Genomic DNA, 21,900 nt, shown 5'->3' with positions numbered 1-21,900 from the left:
AGGGCAGGGAGGAAGATTGGTTTCAATTCTGCTAGGGGGATGGGAAGCTTGTTCTCTGCCTTCAGCGTGCTCCCGGAAACCCCCCACCCCCACCCCACTGCCACCAAGGGGCCTCTGCAGGACCCAGTGCTCACACTGAGCATACTCTGGGGACAGGAAGGATGGAGAGACAGGAACGGTTCATTTCGAAGCACAATAAAACTGTTTGGCTTGATTAGGCTTTTAATAAAGATTCCCCAACAAATTTCATCTGAATTCTGGCGACTTCATAGGAGGAAAGGATCAAAGGCATATTTGCGGCTGAAACCATATGTTATTATTTTGTTTGTTTTAAAATAAAATGGAATGAATAATTTCTTCAATGTGAGATTCTGAAAGTACCACAGGGTACAGCTCAATAAAAGCTGCTTTGAGTTTTATTGAGGTTTACACACTTAGGGGTATATTACACGCATAAATCCTAAGCACCTAGATGAGAGTGTACCCTGTAGCCTTGCCGTCAACACCCGTGTCTGCCTAGCTCCAGCCTATTATATAGGATGCTGCTGGTGCACGCAGTAGTTTGTTTTTGTGATGGCAGAGGTATAACTGAGGAAAAGAGGCAATTCTTGTAATTAAGGCTGGGTGCTTTCTTCTTTTTTATCCACCATAAAATCTTACGGCAGAATAATAAACCATGATGAGAAAGCTTGGTGTTTTTAGGTGGCTGTGTTTCTCCTTGAGACATGGGCCCCGTACGGAGTTGGTGTTCTTGCATCTTCCTGAGGCTGGTATGATGGCGTATGAAGGTCCTCTTAGGCCAAATCTACCTGCTTGGTCACTCTCAGGGGGAAGGCTTCCTGGGCTGTTGTGGCTACTGCACCAGGCCTTCTGGCTGGCCAGCAGAGGGTACTCTAAGAACAGCCTTTAACCTCCTCAGGCAGGGCTCTTGCCAAGGCAAGGTACATTTTATTGTGGCTTGGGAAACGACCATTCATTTTTAATGTCCAGTGTCCCTGACAGCCATCTAGATGAGTTCAAAACTCAACTTTTTAACATAAAGGGGAAAAAAGAGGAGAGGAAGGACTTGGATCTCAATGACATGACGACTACTACGAATTACCTTTGCAGGATAAAAGGGGTGAGGTGGGGAGAGGACAGGGACTTGAGCTAAGCAGCTTTCTGAATCTTTCCCAAATGATGACTAGTGGCTTGTCTACATGGTGTCAGTGGGTAAGCTATGACATCAGAGGTGACCTGATGCCTTGTCTTCCCATTCATACAGGATACTATTTGTTGTTATATTTAAAGGCCACGTAGGGTAGGTAAGAGGGTCAGGAAAAAAAACCACTTAGAGAAACCTTTAGCTTAAACTCTCAAAATACAACTTCACCTGCAAGCCCACTCCTGTAGCATGTAGTTTTGAAGTGATGCTTCTTACCTTTTAACAAGAAACTTATTTGATCCACCCAGTCTCTGGCTTCAGCTGGACTAAAAGCTGTAAACTAGAGAAAAACAAGAGGATTAATGTGTCCGTCACGAAAAGTGCTCACGGCTCCTGCTAGATAGACTCAAAGGAACCTGAGTTTCAGAATAAGAGGTTCCGAGTTTCTGAGTTTCAGAATTGAGCCCAGTGCTCAGGGTTCTCTGTCTTCTTACCATTCAGAAAACAAACAAACAAACAAACAAACAAAACAAACACCAAGGTATCTCACACAACTGCGCTGTGCCTTCAGCAATTTCACACACCAGAGAGAGCAGCTCTTTAAGTCTAGACGTTGATGTCCATGTATACCCACTCACGCGATTACCTCTTCACCAAGGGTTTGTTGAGGAAAAGTTTATAGAAAGAGAAGCAAAGTGTCATAGATGTGAGACTAGAATCCTACAAGGGAGATGCCTTTGGCAGCAGGGAGATATGTTTTTCTTTTCTTTTTTAAAAGATTTTATTTATTTTATGTATATGAACACACTGTAGCTGTCCTCAGACACACCATAAGAGGGTGTCAGATCCCATTACAGATGGTTGTGAGCCACCATGTGGTTGCTGGGAATTGAACTCAGGACCTCTGGAAGAGCAGTCAGTGCTCTTAACCACTGAGACCTATGAGCATGAGAACATCAGGTGTGAGGCCTATAAGCAGATCAGATGGGCTGAAGTCCAAGCACAGGTAGGGAGCAGAGGCTCGGACAGGAAGGCTCTGACTAGACTTAAAATGTAGGCTACAGGAAGCCACGTCCAGTTCCAGCAAAGACTGTGGGTATTTCAATAGCTGTGGCTAGGAAGGGTTTGAATGGGGGTGTCTGGAGACTAGAGACCAATTAGGAAGCTGTTTAAGTAGCCCGCTGGGTGAAGTGACAGGAACTTAGCTACTGCAATGGCGTTGGGATTAAATAAGGAGAGGAAGAAAGGGCCAAAGGAAGGCTCCAAGGCCCAGAGGGATGGTTTGGATTCAATGGGCCAAAGATAGGCATCAAAACAGACCACATTCTGATTCACCAAACAGAGCAGTCAAGCACTAAGCCTTTGTAATTTTAAAAATGAATCAACTTGAAATGAAAGAACATTTTAATTCTATGGTCATTAGGGTTTGATAAAGGTTCATGGTGCATAAGAAATGTAGGTTCATGGTTTATCTCTCTCTCTCTCTCTCTCTCTCTCTCTCTCTCTCTCTCTCTGTGCGTGTGTGTGTCATAAGCATATATATATATATATATATTTTCACGGTTTATTTCTCTCTCTCTCTGTCCTGCGTGTGCATGTCACAAGCAGATATATATATTCTTTGTATGCGTGCAGAGGCCGGGGAGGGTGCTGGCATTTTCCTCTTTCCCTATCCCCTTTGAGGCAGAGTCTCTTCTTGAACCTTGAGCTCCTGTGTTTTGGCTCAGCTGGCACTCAGCAGGCCCCAGCAATCCTTGGGTCTTTATTCCCCAATGCATAGATAAGCTGTGCATGAGACCTGGCTTGTTATATGGGCTGGGGATTTGAACTCAGGTTTTCATCTGATTCATCTCTCCAACATATTCATAGTTTCTGAAAAACCCCACAGTTCTATAAAGTGTTTCTAGGGACACTGGTTTGAACTTTCTCACATAAAACTTTTATCTGGATATGTATTTTATCTGGATAAATATTATAACTTAATAATAAAAACAGCTTAGAAACATTCCGCAGTCATACATCTGGTGTATAATGGAAACATGGGAAACATTTTTACTCTGTAGCTAAAGCTTATTTTGGATTTCATGGAAGGACTTCAGGATGACCAGTTGGGAAAACCAGATAGAATAGGGGACTGTTGCTGTGGAATCAGTGTGTGTGTGTAAAGAACTGGACTTTCGGTTGCAATAAACAAGAACCTCACCTTGTGGGATGAGACTGGGAAGACTGGAGAGGGGTAAAGCCACAAAAGACAAGTCAAGGTGGCATCCAGGAAGAGCGTAGCAAAAGATGAGAGGAGAAGGCGTTGGGGGCAAGGGAGGGAGCAGGAGGGCAGGTGGGGAGAAATGGGCGGATAGCACAGCAGGTAGAACCCACCATAGCACCAGCCACTGCGGCTCACATGTAGCAGCAAGCAAAATGCCAGGCTTCTGAGGGTCGTGAGGATGGCTTACCTCATAGCTGCGCCTATCCTGGGAGATCAGTTCAAAGCAGGATTCTTTCTTGGAATCTTTTCGCAGGTGAGGGGCCATCCGGACATTGTAGCCCTTAATGAGGAAGGTCCCTTTGGGCTGCTTGCCTGCAAAACAGCAAAGCTCCCCGTGTCTCCAGAGAAACACAACAGCTAAGGGAAGGCATCTTTTTCTGGGATGGAAAATAAAGAGCGCGGAACAGCTGTTGCATCCTGGAGGAACCACGATTGTCTAAGAAAGGTTATTAGGGAAGCTTGGGCAGGGGCTACTGACATAGGCAGGCAGAGGGCAGCATCAAGCATGTAGGGAAATCCAACATGAAAGGTTATTTTACCCAAAGTGTGCAAGAGAGATGGGGAATGCATTAGGATGTTAAAGAGGTCTGTAGTATCAGAGACCCCAAATGAAGCAAAGGAAACTCCACACTACCTGTCAGTTCTATTCGCAGGGCTCAGGAAAGCCCAGCATTTATTCCAAAGCAAAATACAACACTGGAGTCCTCTCTGTTTCCCCAAGAGAGGTTGCATCTGTTTTAGTCCAGACAGAACGTATAGAGGGCAGTAACTGCAGGGTCTGGGTGGTGAGGGTGCCCTCTATCAAGTGGAGAGGATTGATATTGAATCTTTCTGTTACCTCGTTTAGTGCTGAAGATTGAACCCAGGGCCTCAGATGCCTTTGGATGATAATGACAGCAAATGAGGGACAAACTGAAGGGGGGGAGGAGGGGGGAGAGGGAGGGAAGAAGATGGAGAGGGAGGGAGGGAGGACAAGAGGGAGGAGGAGGACAGTTTGAAGGAGGTCGTTAGGAGGGAAGGAAGAAGGATGGAGATGGAGAGAGGATGAAGAGGGCAGATGGGAGGGAGGATGGGAGGGAGTGAGGGAGAGGGAGTGAGGGAAAAGGTTCTATTTTTACCTGCTTGAGCTAAAAGAAACACACAAACACTATACCTACGGAGAAAATGTCCGGGGCACAATAAGGAGTAAGTGTCGAGAGGGGAGCCATGCAACAGTGCTTTCTGACACCAGAATCTTTTTTGTTAAAGTATCCCTCCTTGTTCTAACTGGCCACTAAAATGTTTTGTTGTTTCTTTGGTCACCAGATTTTATTTCACCCTGACGGCAAAATGGTCAATAAAAGTCTCCAAGCCTCTCGCTCTCTCACCCCTCCTCGCTCACCGTAAGACCTGAGCTCTGAATGAACACATGCGGCTTTGTACCTAGAGATGCCAACGCTCATTGTCATTGTTTTTTTGAAGACTTACTCGCTTTTATTTTGTGCGTATGGGCGGTTTGCTTGCATGTATAGATGTGTGCTATGGGCATGTCTGATACCTTCAGAGGCCAGATAGGATGTCAGATCTCTCAGAACTGGAGTTACACACAGCTATGGGATACCACATGGGTGCTAGGAACTAGGGTCCTCTGCAAGGGGTGAGCTCTTTCTCGAGCCCCCAGATACTTATTTAAACACATGAGAAGTGATGAACAATTTTACAGTGGTCCAGATAGCATAGTAGTTTGAAGACTAGAATGGCTGTCAGCCTTGTAGGTCTAGAATTCATTAGCTAATTTGCTAATTAATTAATCAAGTTTTTGAGACAGAGTCTCACAACCCAGGCTGGCCTTTAACTCCTGATATAGCTGAGGATGGCCTTGAACCCCTGACCTTCCAGATTCTACCTTCTGAGTGCTGAGATCACAGGCATGCACCATCACACTGGGTTTATGCAGGGCTGAGGTTCAAACCCAGGGCTCGCCAGGCATACATGCCAGGCAAGCATCTACCAATTGAGCTGGACTACTAGCCCAGGTCTAGAATTTAGGGGAGAACTGGTATTTCCTGGACTTGCCACTGGGCTGGGGGTTGGAAGGACATGGAACTTCTGTTGCTCAGTTTTCTGAGCAGGCTGTCCAGCTCCCATGGGAAAGACTCTGAGGAATCCAAGATGGCCACAAGATGAACTCCGTGCCACCCTAGCCGGGGGAGCGGTAGAGCGAGGCAAGTGCCACAAGCCAGGGGCAAATTCTAAGGGTCCCAGGTCACCAGCAAAACTGCAGCTTTTTCTGCCCTGGTTTTATCAAAGGTGCAGGGAGACTGTTCTCCAGGCTAGGAGAACACAGTTTAGAGAGGAAGCAAGTGAAACAGAACAGACTGGAGGGTGAGTCAGAGGCCTTTTAATAGTGCTACCACTGGCCTCTGCATGAAGGTGGGAGAGTCCAAGGGAGCCCCCTTCCAACACTTATCTCCTCTTCCTCTTGATCCCAATCTGAGGAAGGGTTTCCTCTCCCAGGGAGTTGGCCTTTGTGGCAGTTTGAATAGGAATGGCCCCCTTGACTCAAGTGGTTGAATGCTTGGTCCATAGGGTGTGGCACTATTGGGAGGCGTGGCCTTGTTGTAGTAGATGTAGCCCTGTTGTGGTCTTGTTTAAGGGAAGTGTGTCACTGTGGGGGAGACCTTTGAGGTCTCATATGTGCTCAAGCTAGGCTTAGTGTGGCATTCATCTTTGTTGCCTATGGATCAAGATGTAGAATTCTTCAGCTCCTTCTCCAGCACCATGTCTACCTGCTCACTGCCATGCTTCCTGCCTTGATGATAATGGACTAAACCTCTGAAACTGTAAGCCAGCCCCAATGGAATGTTTTCCTTTATAAGAGTTGTCTTGGTCATGGTGTCTGTTCACAGCCATAAACCCTAAGACAGCATTCATTTACAATAATAACTTTTAAATTATATTTATTTGTAGTTCCCTCAAATTGTGTTTAAATCCCCCCTCTCTCTTCTCAGAGAGCGAGTGTGTTCAGCATGGATAAGAGGTCTTCTAGGCATAGCACGTGGTGATGGCTCATTAAGAAACTGCCTCTTAGTCAACACTTGGCTGCTGCTGCTGTCATCTGGCTGAAGAGTGTCTCTTGGGTAAAACCATCATTTAGATTTCAACATTCATTCCATGGCTCTAGGGATGTCTACCGGACCACTATTTCCCAATAGTTCTGAACGTGCTCTTTTTTTTTTTTTTTTTAAAGGTTTATTTATTTATTTATTATACATAAGTACACTGTAGCTGTCTTCAGACACTCCAGAAGAGGGCGTCAGATCTTGTTACGGATGGTTATGAGCCACCATGTGGTTGCTGGGATTTGAACTCCAGACCTTCAGAAGAGCAGTCGGGTGCTCTTACCCACTGAGCCATCTCACCAGCCCCTGAACGTGCTCTTAAAGAGAGTTTGAACCCTAAGGTTCTATTTCTGGGCCATTGTTAACACCACTTAAATCTTTCTCAGAATTATTATTATTATATTACTGTGTTATTCTGTGTGTGGTGCTAGGAATTGGATTCAGCGCCTGTTGTACACCAGGCAAATGCTCTGCTACTGAGCTATATCTCCAGTTTTTGGCTTTGAAGAAAGAGTGTTACTATGTAGCTCAGGCAAGCCGTGAACTTGTGATTCTCCTGCCTCAGCTCTCTAAGTGTTGGGATTGCAGGAGTGTGCTACCATGCCTGGCATCTTAATGCCTTTTTTTTTGTTTTTTGTTTTCTTCTTGCTGGTGTGTGTTTTGTTTCAATATCTTTGTGTGTATATGTGCTCTCACTTGTGCATGTGTGCATGTGGGTGGTCCCATAGGTGAGTGCAGGGTTATGCATGCCACGGTGCACACATGGAGGTCAGAGCACAGCCTTTAATGTCCTTTCTTGTCTTCCCTCTGCCCGAGACCTGGTTTCTCACTTGCTGCTGGGTATGTCAGGCTAAGAGTTCTCGGGGATTCTCCTGTTCTTGCCTCTCATCTCACTGGGATTTCTTTTCCTCCCCTCTCTGAAAGATTCATTTATTTATTTTTATGTATATAAGTATAGTTATATTTATGTTGCTGTCTTCAGACACACCAGAAGAGGGCATCAGATCCCATTACAGATGGTTGTGAGCCACCATGTGGATGCTGGGAATTAAACTCAGCACTTCTGGAAGAGCAGCCAGTGCTCTGAGTCATCTCTCCAGCCCCTCACTGTAAGGGTTACAGAGCTATATTATCACTTTAGCTTTACATGGGCTCTGGAGGTTTGAACTCAAGTCCTCATGCTTAAATGCAGCAAGCACTTTGTCCTCTGAACCATTCCCCAAGCCTTCCTTGCATATATTTATATTTTTCAATGAATGCTAAACCATTCTAATAATTTGGAATGAGTCACAATAGACTATATAACCCTTTGATATGTTGACCACACTTAGTGTTTGAGGAGGATAAAAATGCTAAATTGGCCTGTGTTATTGGCAGTGGGCAAGGTATTTGTTACCCAAGCCTATTTCTTTCCTAAGCATGTCTTGCTATGGGTGTTAGTTAAGGACCGTTTTCTAGAGAGCTAAGTGCTTGAGAATTTACGAAGTGTTTGTATCCAGGAGTGAGATGCCACTGTGTAAATGGAGCACACTTACTTTTCTCATTAGCATAGTAGAGGAAGAGCCCTCTGCTGATAACACACCATCGCTTCTGCCACTCCGACCCAAAGAAGCTATGATCTACACAGAGGAGTGAGAAGAGACATAAATTCAGGTAACTAGAATCGCCCAAGAGTCTGTAAAATCCAACAACACAGTCGAGTGGGTTATTGTTTTATTTCCCAGGTTAATGGACTGTAAAACCCTCCTTTTCACTCCCACAGGTTATCCCATATTGACTGAGTGGGGAGGATGAACTCCATCACAGGCCCAGGCTCTTAAGTAAGGCTGCTTCTCTGTGCTCTCGTGGCTGTCTTTTTTGATCTAGCTTGTTTTCTAGCCTTTAGGATCAAGCATCACCCTGCATTTTCCACATTCCCTGTGATATCTTTGTTTCATTTTGAAGACGTAGGGTCTTACTGGGTAATCCAGGGTAGCCCTGAAACTCGTGGCCGCCATCTTGGCTGAGCCGCTCTAGTGTTGGGGCCATAGGCACGTAGTACTATACCCACGACCACCATTTCTTTATATGTTGCTTTCTCTGAACAGAAACGACACTCCAGGTCCTCCAGGCCACGGCCAGGAGAAGGGCTTTCTTTTTCTTCTTCTTTGTGAGTGTCTGTGGTAAACCGATTTTCCTGTTCAACATTGGAACAGGGATTCTGGCTTCTGTAGCGTCTATTGTAATGGAATGGTGGAAAGGGTCAAGAGCTGGGCATCTGAAATTTGGAAGCAGAGTGCTTCACATGTGGAAAGACTATATCTTGACAAAAACACTGTCACTTTCTTTTTTTCTTTTTTCTTTTGAGTGCTGGGATCAAAGGTGTATGTATTTCCTTCCTTCTGCCACAGTTCAACTCTTTATAGGAGCGTACTGAGAAAGGAGGACAAAGATATTATCCATCCATCCATCCATCCATCCATCCATCCATCTATCCATCCACCCATCCATTTATCCATCCATCCATCCATCCATCCATCCATCCATCCATCCATCCATCCATCCATCTCATACAGATCTGCCTGTCTGTGCCTCCAGAGTGCTAGGATTAAAGGTGTCTGCCACCAAAACTGGCCAGAACCAATTTCAGCGAAGCCTACAGTTTGCTGAAGATTTGAGCTTTCTCTCTCTGCCTCACACTCACACCACAGCTCCTTCCTATCCTGGCTTTTGCCTTATATGGGTCTGGCACAGTACTGGGCCCCAGGAAGACATCCTATACTTTAGCAACATCTCCTCTTGTCTTCTCTCCCTCCCTCCCTCCCTCCCTCCCTCTCTCCCTCCCTCCCTTCTCTTCTCCTGAAATGCTCTGCCCTTCATGGGTCTGATGAATACCTTTGCTTTTCTTTTCCAGGTACCCTTGCTTGATGACGTTATCCAGCTTTTGAGCCCCTCTTAAGATGTCTTCTATTCCTAAAAGGAACAACGGTGAAATGCTTTGTTTAAACCTGATAGAATTTCCATTTAAGCTACTTGAGATTATTCACATTAATGATGGAGTAGAGAAGGGTAATTGTTTAAATGTAGCACAAAATACAACAATTTCTATATGATTAGGGGAAAAAGTTAATTTTCTCCCTAATTATATCTAATGCTAATATTGCTTAAAATGACTAAACATACATTAACTTGCGGCAAGAGGACACAGCCTAAATATGTGCTGATTGGCCAAAAAGGACCCTGGGGAATTAGGAATTTGTGGTGGATATAAGCTGTAAATTGAGTAATCCACACCGAGATAATCAAAAGTCAAATGAAGAGCAGGAAGGACAAGCTTCAGTGAGTGATACACGCCACGGTGCACGGAGTCATTTCAGAAGGGACAATAAACACCCACCCACCTGTGGGCTTTGCTGCTGCTGTTAATTTTGGTGTATCTTTGGGTAGGAGTGTGTGTGTGTGTGTGTGTGTGTGTGTGTGTGTGTGTGTGTTGTGTGTGTGTGTGTGTGTGTGTGTGTGTGTGTGTGTGTGTGTGTGTAGGGCAGAGTTTGACATTGGGTGTCTTCCTCTGTTGTTTGCTCTGTACCCCATTTTTTGAGGCACAGTCTCTCACTAAACCTGGAGCTCAGCTCTAGGCTATGCTGGTGAACTCTGGGGAATCTGTGTCCCCAGAGCTGGGACTCTAGACTAGTGACACCTTGTCCGGCTTTCATGTGGGTGCTAGGGATTCAAACTGTTCTCACAGGCATGCAGAAAGCACGTTACCTACTGAGTCACCACCACAGCCTGTTTCATTTGGACAGCTACTTTGGGGAATGTAAATTTTTTTGATGCTTTCAAAGATGGGTTATGCAAGGCAAATTTGGCAATAGCCACTAGGTCTTGGGTGTTTGTTTGTTTGTTTGTTTGGTTTTTGAGACAGGGTTTCTTTTGGTTTTTGAGACAGGGTTTCTCTGTATAGCCCTGGCTGTCCTGGAACTCACTTTGTAGACCAGGTTGGCCTCGAACTCAGAAATCCGCCTGCCTCTGCCTCTGGAGTGCTGGGATTAAAGGCGTACGCCACCACACCCAGCAGGTCTTGGGTTTTTAAAAGCATGGGCCATGTTCGTGTGTCTAAGAATCATAGAAGCTTTAGAAAAAAAAAAAAAGGAGACCTTGGGGCTGACATCAACCTTTAACTGCAGGACAGTGACATTCTTGGCTTTTAATAGTTTCCTTAGGTACAAATTTATTGAGATGCCAAACTCCTAATTCATCTTCCTGCCTGGGGCTTAGATGCTTGCTTCACAGAAAGGAGGGGTGAAAGATTAAGGAGAGAAGTTACTTCTCAATAATAAAACAAAGAAGAACAACAGCTTCAGCTGTCCTGGGTCATGTAATCCTCCTGTCTCCAAATCCTGAATGTCGAGGTTATAAACATGAACCACTGTGACGAGCTCCCCTAAAAACTCCAGGTCACCATAACTCAGCGTTTCCCTCTTCTCTTCCTCCTCTCCCGTCTCTGCCTTCTTCTTTCTTCTCTGGCACATGCCCAACCACTAAGCTAAAACCCCAGCTCAACTTTGCATTTCTTGAAACATTTTTAAAGTGACATTTATTTATCATGTGGGTGTATATGCGTGCACATGTGTGTGTGTGTGTGTAAGCGCATACATGTGTGTGCATGCATATATGTATGTGTGTTTACATGCATATGTGCAAGTGTGTGTGTTTGGCCAGTTCTCTCCTCCTACCATACGGGGTCCTGGGGATTGAACTCAGGTTGTCAGACTCTACAACTGCCTTTGACTGAAGAGCTCTCTCACTGACCTCAGCTTTATCTTTATTACTTAGGACAGATGGAAGAGAGAGGGCTATAGCAGAAGCTTAATCTTTATATTTTAGTTCTTCAACCCAATTGTTTTACTTCAAAAGTTTATAAAGCAAACAATTCAAAATACATTGTCTACATTTATACAATATTCAGAGAATAAATAAAAATGCTGTTTCTTTCTTTGTTTTTTTTTTTTTTTTAAAGATTTATTTATTTATTATATGTAAGTACACTGTAGCTGTCTTCAGACACTCCAGAAGAGGGAGTCAGATCTTGTTAAGGATGGTTGTGAGCCACCATGTGGTTGCTGGGATTTAAACTCTGCACCTTTGGAAGAGCAGTCGGGTGCTCTTACCCGCTGAGCCATCTCACCAGTCCAAAAATGCTGTTTCTTAAAAAGTTATGACGACACCATGCAAGCTTCCAAAGGAGTTAGTCAACCGACACCCCTATCCAACTGTGATGCCTATGAACCACACTGAGGACCAGGGTGGCCCAATAACCCTATAGGTGCAATATTGGCATATGTCCCTTGGCAGTAGCCAAAAGTTTTCAAATTGGACTTAAAATCTGTTCAACAAGAGGAGAGTTGCTCCTAGTACTAGAGCTAAGTACTCAGTACCAGCAAAGCCATGCTTATTGGAGGAGAATTTACAACCTCTAACTTACAAAACCAACATAATCCCTAATGACAATCTATAAATATCTGTCCTTATACCACAGATAAGTGTAGCCTTCACTCCTTATTCAGGAAACTTCTCTTTGCTCTTCACTACAGAAAAGCACAGCTGTTGAGGTTTGGGCTGGGTTTGGGCTGTTACTATGTATTGCAATGCTAAGTACTGCCCCCTCCCCCCCCATGCTCCAACAACCAGATAATCTGAACCTACACAAAGTAATGCTATATGACCTTGTTCCTTCATTTAAAACGGTTGGTTGAATAAAGATTCAGACAGTCTATAGCTGGGCAGAAGAGAGATAGGTGGGGTTTCGGTTCCAGGGCTTTGAGTCTGAGAAGAGAGCACAAGGGAAAGAGAGAAGTAGGTAGAGAGGGGAGGAGATGCCATGGGTCAGGCCTGTCATGAAAACGTGGCCATGAGGGCTGGACAACTGGAGTTAAGAGCAGCCCAGGTGGAACATGGTAAGCTTTGAGTCAGGGTTATTGATAGGGAAGTATACATAATAACTTCGAGGGTAGATACCTGCCCAGCTCTAGTACATTAAAGGTTTATAAATATAAAAGTTGTGTGTCTTTTATCTGGGAACAGAATGATTAAATGTGGGGTAGAAACCCCTGACTGAGATTAAACATTTAACAAAACACACAGCCAGACAAAATTTAGAGTTGTGGAGCCCAGCCCCCATTGGCTACATCTAGAAAAAACACTTCTGTGCCTAAAATTTTGGGGACATTGAGAAGAAGGGATGGAAAGTTTTTAAGAGCCAGAGGATCAGGGACTTCACTGTGAGATTCTCCTAGTAATGTCGGATGCTACACTCATAAAGTCTCACCAGTGTCTGTCCAAATGTGAGCTGTATAAAGTAACACTAACAAACATGCTGATCCAGACAGGGGAGGGTCCACGAGGCCTCCACCCTACCCAAAGAACTTTAGGAAACTGGGGAAAGCCAGGAGTGGAAGAAGTGGCCTTCCCTAGGGAAGAGAACATCAACTGGGTGTCCAGTGCCAACCGTCAGTCCTGAAAACATACATACAAATAGTGTTATAGGAGCCAAGCAGGTTACATTTAAGATTACATATGTATCGTTACATACATATGTGCATGGTAATCATGATCAGTGAAGAAAGAGGCCACAACTATGAGGGAGAGCAAGCATGGGTACATGGGAGGGTTTGGAGGCAGGAACGAGAAAGGAGAAATAGCAAAATTGTGTTATAATCTCAGAAAATGTTACTTCTCCAGACAGTGTTGGTGCAAACCTTTAATCCAAGCACTCTAGAGGCAGAGGCAGCCAGATCTCTGAGTTTGAGGCCAGTCTGGTCCATAGAGCAAGCTCAAGGACAGCCAGGGCTACACAGAGAAATGTCTTAAAAAAAAACAACAAACCTTGTATTAAAAAAACCCACCAAACAGACAAAAGTTATTTTTTAAAAAAAGTTATATATATAAAAAAGCAAGCCAGGCAAGCATGATTTTAATCTTAGCACTTAGGAGGCATTGGCAGGTGAGCTCTGTGAGTTCAAGGCTATCAAGCTCTACCTAGCAAGTTCAAGGCCAGCCAGGGTTACATAGCGTGTTCTGTTTCAAAATAAAGCAAAACAAATCCCAAACCTCAAACTCCAAACAACAGCTATAGCCAAGCAACAGAAACCCAACAACAAACAAAAACAAACACCCCCAACCCCACAAACCACAAACAAACAAACAAACCCCCTCACACACAGCACCTACACCAGGCAGCTCAAAGTCATCTGGAACTCCAGCTCCAAAGGATTGACACCATTTTCTGGCCTCTCTAGGTCACACCCCCCACCCCTTTCCCCCTCCCCGCCCCCATGTAATTAAAACACATCAAAAAAAAAAAAAATCAAACCAAACATGCATAACAAAATAGGGCACAACCACAAATGAATCAAGTGGGCAGCCGTGTGTGTGTGTGTGTGTGTGTGTGTGTGTGTGTGTGTGTTTTCAAACGTAAGGGTGAAAGAGTCTTTTCTGCCAGTCGGTCACTTTTGGACCGCACAGTTGCCAGCATCTCTTCAGCAGTGGCTGGGAAGCCTCGCCTTGCTCAGTGGTTTATTTGCTTCTTTGTTTAAAAAGAATAAAATATTTTGAGCTAAAATTGCAGCTCAGTGGACGTGTGCTTGCCTTGCTGAGCCTGTGTGAGTCCCTGAGTTCAAGTCTCAGCATCTCAAAAACACAGGCACACACAAACCAACCCACAATTAAGATCGCCATTGTGCTTCTAAGCGGTTTCGGGCCTAGTTTTAAAAACAGATCACAGGGCTGGAGCAGATGCTGTGTGGTTAAGGATTCCCCCTGCTTTTGCTTTGGTTCCCAGCACTCTCAAAGTGTCTCACGGGGGGCTGCAACTTTTGTCCCAAAGGGTCTGAGGCCCTCAACTAAACGTTGAAGACACCAGGACCTTATGGACTGCACATACATACATGCATGCAGATACATAAGAATAAAAATCTTGGGGCTGGAGAGATGGTTCAGTGGTTAAGAGCACTGGCTGCTCTTCCAGAGGACCCGGGGTTAAATTCCCACCTACATGGCAGATCAAATCCTAAAGTGATCTGATACCCTCATACAGATATACATGCAGGCAAAACGCCAATGCATGAAAAATAAAAATAAACGAGTTAAAAAAAAACCTTAACACACACACACACACACACACACACACACACACACAGATCTGAGAGGTCAGAGAGATGGCATGTGCTGTTCTTGCAGAAAACTAGAGTTTGCTTCTCAGAACCCATGTTCAGTAGGTTTCAACTGCTTGTAACTTCAGATCTAGGGGTATCTGATGCCCCTGGCCTTCACAGGTAACTGCACTCACTTGTGCACATGCGCATACCCACACGCACATGCACATGAACAGACACACCCTAAAAAAACCAGTAAAGCAGGAATCTTCTTTTAGCTTTATGCTATTGCTTTTTGTTTGTTTATTCGTTTTTATCTAATTGTCTTCTTACTAACTTCTTTGTGCATAGACTCTTTTCTTTTCCTTCCATCCTCCCCGGTCCCTTAGTCCCTCCTCTGATCCTCCTTATTTGCTTTTGAGACAGGATCTCACTATGTTGCCCTGGCTGGTCTGGAACTTGGAGTGTAGCCTAGGCTGGCCACACCCAGCAACCTTTTTTTTTGTTTTGTTTTGTTTTGTTTTTGTTTTTTTCATTTGTGGATTTTTACGGTGAGTAAACTTTGTGTTTGGCATAAATCCTTTCAGATGGGCCTTGGGGTACATGTCTGAGATGAACCACAGCAAATGAAAGTTAATTTTTTAAAAAGGGTTTTTCTGTTTCTGCTCCCACCAGTCTGACATTCTAGCCCCACTGAAAACAACCCTCCAGGAACTAGCGGGATCCTCTGCAGGCAGGAAGTCACGTGATCGTCCTGCAGTTGGGAGGTCATGTGATCCTTCTGCAGGTGGGAGGTCCTGTGAGGTGAGGACCAACAACAGGGAAGGTGCTCGCAAGGAGGTTCTTCTCCAAAGCACTGTTCAAAAAATTGCTCCTGGAGGCCTCAGATTCGAATGAAAGACACAGGGACAAGAGAGATGGGATTCCCCAAGCTATGTCTCGCGACAGGTTTCTTCTTTTTAAAGGTCTTGCTAAATGTAGAGAGTTTCTTGTTGAAAGTCTGAATCACAAAAGACATGTTAAGAGTCTTATTGGAATTCAAACCTCCTTTTTTTTTTTTTTAAATGCAAATCTAAATGCCATTTTGTGGAACATTTATAATTATGAAAATGGAAAGACATCGCCTTGTGTGCGGGGAGAGTCTGTGCGTATGAATATTACATTAATGTGCCCACACCAGCTCACTGATCCTGCCGGCAGGAGCATAAAAAATGCTTGAGTGAAACTTTTATTTAGATGCTAAGACTCCGGGCCCCAGCGGGGTGACAGAGACAGCCCCTGTGAGTTGCCATCGCAGACAGAGTTTGAATTGAATTACCCAGGGGGGGAGGAAGCAGTGATGAGCATGCTTCGCTTATTTAATTTCATTTACTTTCAGTACATTATCAGCATGAGGCTTTTCTCTCCCCAAGTGAAACCCAAGACCACCACCACCAAGAAAACAAAGGCGGAATGCACAGAGATGCCTCAACTCTAATTCCAGACCTGCGGGAATGGTGCCCTCCCCATCCATCTCCTCTCCCCCAGAGTCAAACTCAGCTTGCTAAAATCTGGGCACTGCATTTCCCACTTGGTTCTACCCCAACAAGATCCCGAAGAGCAATCTGGCCGGGGGATGGCTTTTATACGCTATGCTTTTGTATGTAAGCAGACTCGTTATGTTGCTTTCTTACACATTTGAGTTTTTTTTTTTTTTTTTTTTGTATTTGTGAAATATCTCATGTAGTTTCCCTGACGCACCGTTGGAGGGGAGGGGAATGGGATTATAGAAGAAATTAAAAATGTTCATGGAAAAAAAACCTAGATAATCAAGCACAATCAGTCTCTACTTGATTGGCTAGACAGGTACTGCTGTGCGTTCCATCTTAGTTGTTCTCCACATAGAGTGGGAGCCTCATGAGCTCACTGACCCTTCAGCTGACTGTACACAACCAAAGTGGGAAGGCATTCTGTCCCTTGACTGCCTCTGCTTTTGGTGACCTTCAGGGCCTTGATCAAGAACTGGCGACTGGAGAAAGCTTACGGCGAGGCACATTGTGGGAGGTGAGGCAGGAGACTTTTAACAACTGAGTTCACCCTCACTGTCCAACCAACGACTCAGTGCCTTATAGAGAGTATGTTTTCCAGGATGTGGGGAGAATAGGAAGCAGCCACAAACATAATATTTAAAAGGCTAAAAGGCAAAACTTAGATAAGTATAAAATTGTAAAAAGAGACACTTTATTTTTCTAGTACCTGAATAGAAGTTACCACCCATCTTGAGGAAAAGAAAAAAACAAAACAAAACAACAAAACCAAAAAAACAAACAAACCTAGAAACTGTTTCATTTATTGGCAACAAATGGTCCTCTTGTATCAACCTGAGCATATATCACATTCTATCAACACAAACCAGAATTGCATTAATGTCATAATCCCTCTCCACAACTACACTTAACTAAATCTCTCTGAGCAGCCCACATAAGGAAAAGATTCACTTAGCTAAAGGATGTTTGGCCATAAAGATAAGATCAACGGAGAAGTGTTTTACTCAGAAGTGATGGCCGCCCAACTTCCATGGCAAATGTAGATAAAAGAAATTCTCAGACATCCTTCTTTCTTCCTCCCGATCCTTTTAAGCCCCATGTATCCCCACCCAGAAACCAACTCTGCTATAGGAAAAAAAAAAAAAAAAAAAAAAAAAGACAGGGCAGGACTCCATCTCTCAGCGCTAAAGCGGGCTCCTCAGTCTGCTCCTCATGCCAACAACAATGAGGACCCTTTGGAGTGTGATACATTTCCATAAAGCAGTCAATAAAGCAGACACGGGAGCTTATGTGCGTCACGGCCTATTTAACCAGCTGTGTTCTAGCCCACTGAGAAAAGAGAATTGGAGAAATCAGCTGGTAACACACAGCACAGGGCTAATGGCGTAGGAGGCCACCTGATTCCCCTACGGAAACGGCACAGCCCTTGTAGAACAAACCAGGTGCTGCTGACTCCTACCACACGCAGCAGGTTTGGTCTTTTGCTAAGGCAACCAGAAGAGACCAAGAGTTTTGGAATAATGTTTTTTGCTTTCCCCCAACTTGACTTCTCTCATCGGTCTTCTTCCTTTTAATTCAAGTTCAATTGACTTGAAAAGAAACCAAATTCACTGAACCCTAAAGACTGAGAGCTACAGGGGGTGGAGTGGGGGGACTTTTAGGTAAGAGGGTGCACGGCCACTGGGGAATCTGGCTGGCTGAGGCGGGAGAAAATCTGGTGTTTGAAGACTGGGAATGGTCAGGTTCCATCTTCATTCCAACTCCCTAACTGAAGTCATCTGTCTGCCTGCTGATCTGTGCAAAAACATACACTTTCTTAAAAATATTAAACTAAGATTTATGCATATGTGTGTGTGTGTAAATGTACATATACACATACACACTTGCACACAGACATAGTGGCCAGGAGAGGGTATTAGAACCCATGGAGATGGAGTTACAGGCAATTGTGAGCTGCTGGGAACTGCATACAAGTCCTCTGGACAAACAGCTAGTGTTCCACTGAGCCATCTCTCCAGCCCCCATGACCTTCTTTAGTAAGATCAGTTGTACTTATCCTTGGTCTCTTGTTTTTCTGGGTTAACTTTTCCCCCTTATTGTCTAGTTTTGGGAACCAGTCAATGGTAGTCTGTCTGTGGTACAGGCAAGGACCGTGCATCTTCTGTTGCTGAGAACTGACTTTCGGTGGTTTTCTGTTTCTCTGTGGTACACTCACGTAATGTTTTACCTTCTGTGGTCCCACGGCTAGCCACTTGGATTCGCACTCAGTCCACCATGCTTTTCTGCCACAGTGCTTTGCTCATCCAAGGGTTTAGATAAACACACGAAAACTGAAGAAGTCTAAATCATTCCCAACCGACTTAGGATGTAAAGGCGTCAAAGACAGAGAAACCACTCGACAGATAGCTTTAAACGGAATGGATGTGTTTGTGGAGAAAAGGCCCGGTGTTGACAAAAGGCAGGGGGTGAACACAGGACCTCTTAGGGTTTTCTTGCTGAGAAGTGACACTATGACCACGGCAACTCTTATAAAGGGAAACATTTCACTGGGACTGGCTTATAGTTCAGAGGTTTAGTCCATTATCATCATGGCGGAGAAGCACGGTGGCACACATGCAGACGTGGAGCTGGAAAAGGGATTGAGAGTTTTACATCTTGATCTGGAGGCAAAAGCTTGAAGACTGTCTGGCTAGACCCAGTTTGAGCGTATAGGATCTCGAAGTCCCGCCTCCACAGTGACATACTTCCTCTAAGAAGGCCACGCCTCCTAATAGTGCTACATTCAAACACAGGAATCTGTGGGAGCTGTTCCTGTTCAAACCACTACAACAATCAAGTTCATCTCCACTGCGGAAAAAGCCAGGCAAGGCACTGGATTTAGACACAGCAGGGAAACTTCTGTGAGAACAGTGGAGAACTTTCTTAAGGAGAAACACGGAAGAGATTTGTGGCCTCTGGGGATGCCCCTTCTCTCACACCTTAGGACAAAGGTCTTCTGCTTCCAGCTGTGGTAACCTCGATAAACCAAGGCTGACAGCTAAGTAAATGGTAGTATTCAGCTTCATCCAGCAGGTGCAAGTGGGTCATCTTTTTTTTTTTTCTAAAGTTTTTTTTTTTTAAATTTATATACATGTAAGTACACTGTTGTTCTCTTTAGACATACCAAAAGAGGGCACCTGATCCCATTACAGATGGTAGTGAGCCACCATGTGGTTGGTGGGAGTTGAACTCAGGAAGAGCAGTCAATGTTCTTAACCACTGAGCCACCTCTCTAGCCCACAAGTGGCTTATCTTAGAGAATGGGTAACTTGATACAACTGTTGCCTGTTATTCGAGGTACCCTGACAAGTTCTGATTAGTTGAAGGGCATGGGTTTTGAATCACTGTAGAATAAGAACAGATTTAAAGTTTCTCTAGAACGATGTGACTCATTTGCATTCTGATACGCTTTTTAAGGAGGAGAGTCAATTAAAGGAAGCCATGATTTATCTTAGTTATGCCGCAGTCTGTAGTCACTAAACAAATCTGTACTTTCATAATTGATGCAGTCAAGGATCTCCAAAGCTCTTTATTTCCGTGGAAAAAAAAATTGGATTCCCTCAGAACTGCAGTTGTTCCTTGGAAATGAGTTGAACATACGGATGTCAGTAGACATGCCTTGTGGCCATAGGGTCCACACCATCTAGACCACGACTGCTCTGGTGTCTATAATGTAGGTTCTTTTTTTTTTGTTTTTTGTTTTTTGTTTTTTTGAGACAGGGTTTCTCTGTGTAGCCCTGGCTGTCCTGGAACTCACTTTGTAGACCAGGCTGGCCTGAACTCAGAAATCCACCTGCCTCTGCCGCCCAAGTGCTGGGATTAAAGGCGTGCGCCACCACCGCCCGGCTGTAGCTTCATTTTTGTCTTAGAAATCCATCCTTATTTGGTGCTAGGACTTTGAAATGGGCTTGTGGGTTTGTATACTTTTGACTTCCAGATGGTGGCGCTGTTAGGGGGCGATTGTGAAACCTTTAGAAAAGGGGGTCTGGCTGGCAGATTTAGGCCTCTAGGGTGGCCTTTGGGAGTGGTAGCCCAGCTCTGTTGGCTTGGTCTTCTGCTTCTTCCTCTACCTGGTTGAATGTTCCCACTGCCGTGAACTCTGCCGTGCCTTCCCCACTATGATGTTCTAAAGCATCTGAGACTGTGAGCCCAAGTAGGCTTTATCCCCCTAAGTCCTTCTGATGTTATCCTGGTTGTAAGGAAGGTAACTTGTTAGCTATGGAATCACATGAAGCCTCTTTAGTAGTTAAGCCCCAGTAAGTGGCAACAGTGTAATGCAGGAGTCCCTACTGCAGGCCTCCAGATGCCTTGTTCTAAGAAGGAGGAGAGTTAGAAATGCCTAGATGTCTTTTCACAAATCTTGTAGTACATTTTTACCTTATCCTGAGGCGAGGCACCATCATACACACATCACTAGAGAGCATATCTATATCTACCTATCTATCTCTCTATCTATTCATCTATATATTTATTTTTGAGACAGGGTTTCTTATGTAGCTCTGGCTGTACTGGAACTCACTCTGTGGACCAGGCTGGCCTGAAATTCATGAAGTTCTGCCTGCCTCTGCCTCCTTGGGTTCAAGTCCCAGCACAAAACCTGTAAAATCCCCCAATACCAACATAATCATCCACAACACCACCACAATGACAACAACCAACCGAATACAAAGGCAGAACCCTACAAATGCAGAAAAGGAAACACAAAGAAAAGTGCTTCATCCAGGTCTACCATTACTTTCTCAGGTTGCCCTTGAATTTGAGACCCTCCTGTTTCTAGTCAAGTGCTGGGATTACAGGCACAAGCTGCTGCTTTTGGCTCTGAACTCACCACTTAACCGGCCCACCTCCAACTGTTTAACACATCATGGCCAGAAGTCATCTCTCTAAAAACCTGGATCTCGTTCACATCACACTCCTGTCTTAAGCCTTCCAGGATGCTCCATTGCCTACAGAATGCAAGCATCTCTGCACACGAATCCCACACAACACTTGGTTGTACACAGCCCACCAGTTTCATCTCTCTGACCCTCTCACCTCCCAGCACTCTGGGCATGATGAAAAACAATCTCTGCCTTCAGGAGTGTGCCAGGCACCTTACACCGCCGAGCCTTTGATCATACTACTTGGGCATTTTCTTTCTCTGCTTTCATTTTCTAAAGATCCGACTCAAATGTGAATCTGAACACCTTTCTCCATTTCCTCCGATGTAAAGTCTATTCTGGCTTTAGTATCATTTTCTGTAATAAGGTTTTATATGATAGTCCGGGCTTCCAGGGACTATGAACTTTACTGGGACAGTCTCGTGATTACATTTTTGCTTAGTTTTCTATGAGACCTGAGTTACACGTGAAGTCTGTCATAGGCCTTGAACAGGATACAGAAAAGGTATTATTCCTGGGAAGAAGAATATAGCTGTAGGCAGGGAGGAGGGTACATACAGATCTCTCACTCAAGGGGAGAGAGCTGACCCCGTGCTGGAAAGGATGTGGGTGAAGGGTTAGTGCCTAGAGAAAAACGGGGGAGGTATAACAAAGAACACAGTGCTAAGGGAGGGCATGCTAGGGTTTACCTGACAACTCTCTAGGTAAGGAAGGGAAGGCTGTTGGAGGAGGAACTTGGCCATTTAAGTACTGGAGACTCACTGTGTACTCTAATTAGCTGTGAGATAAAGAAGCACTGGAGACTCACTGTGTAC

At 44.6% G+C, this 21,900-nt stretch overlaps 1 protein-coding gene across 1 annotated transcript in view; it reads right to left on the bottom strand.

Moving 5' to 3' along the window:
- Skap1 (src kinase associated phosphoprotein 1) overlaps nt 1-21,900 on the bottom strand; it is a 297,239-nt gene that overhangs the window by 47,323 nt on the left and 228,016 nt on the right. The window contains 4 exon segments of the mRNA XM_029546245.1: nt 1,421-1,484; nt 3,598-3,722; nt 8,047-8,130; nt 9,386-9,463. Of these exon segments, the coding sequence (XP_029402105.1) occupies nt 1,421-1,484; nt 3,598-3,722; nt 8,047-8,130; nt 9,386-9,463 (351 nt within the window).

The sequence above is a fragment of the Mus pahari genome, chromosome 14 (genome assembly GCF_900095145.1).
Source record: "Mus pahari chromosome 14, PAHARI_EIJ_v1.1, whole genome shotgun sequence".
Lineage (NCBI taxonomy): Eukaryota > Metazoa > Chordata > Mammalia > Rodentia > Muridae > Mus > Mus pahari.
The sequence above is the reverse complement of the archived record's forward strand: the minus strand, read 5'-3'. Positions and strand labels throughout refer to the sequence as shown.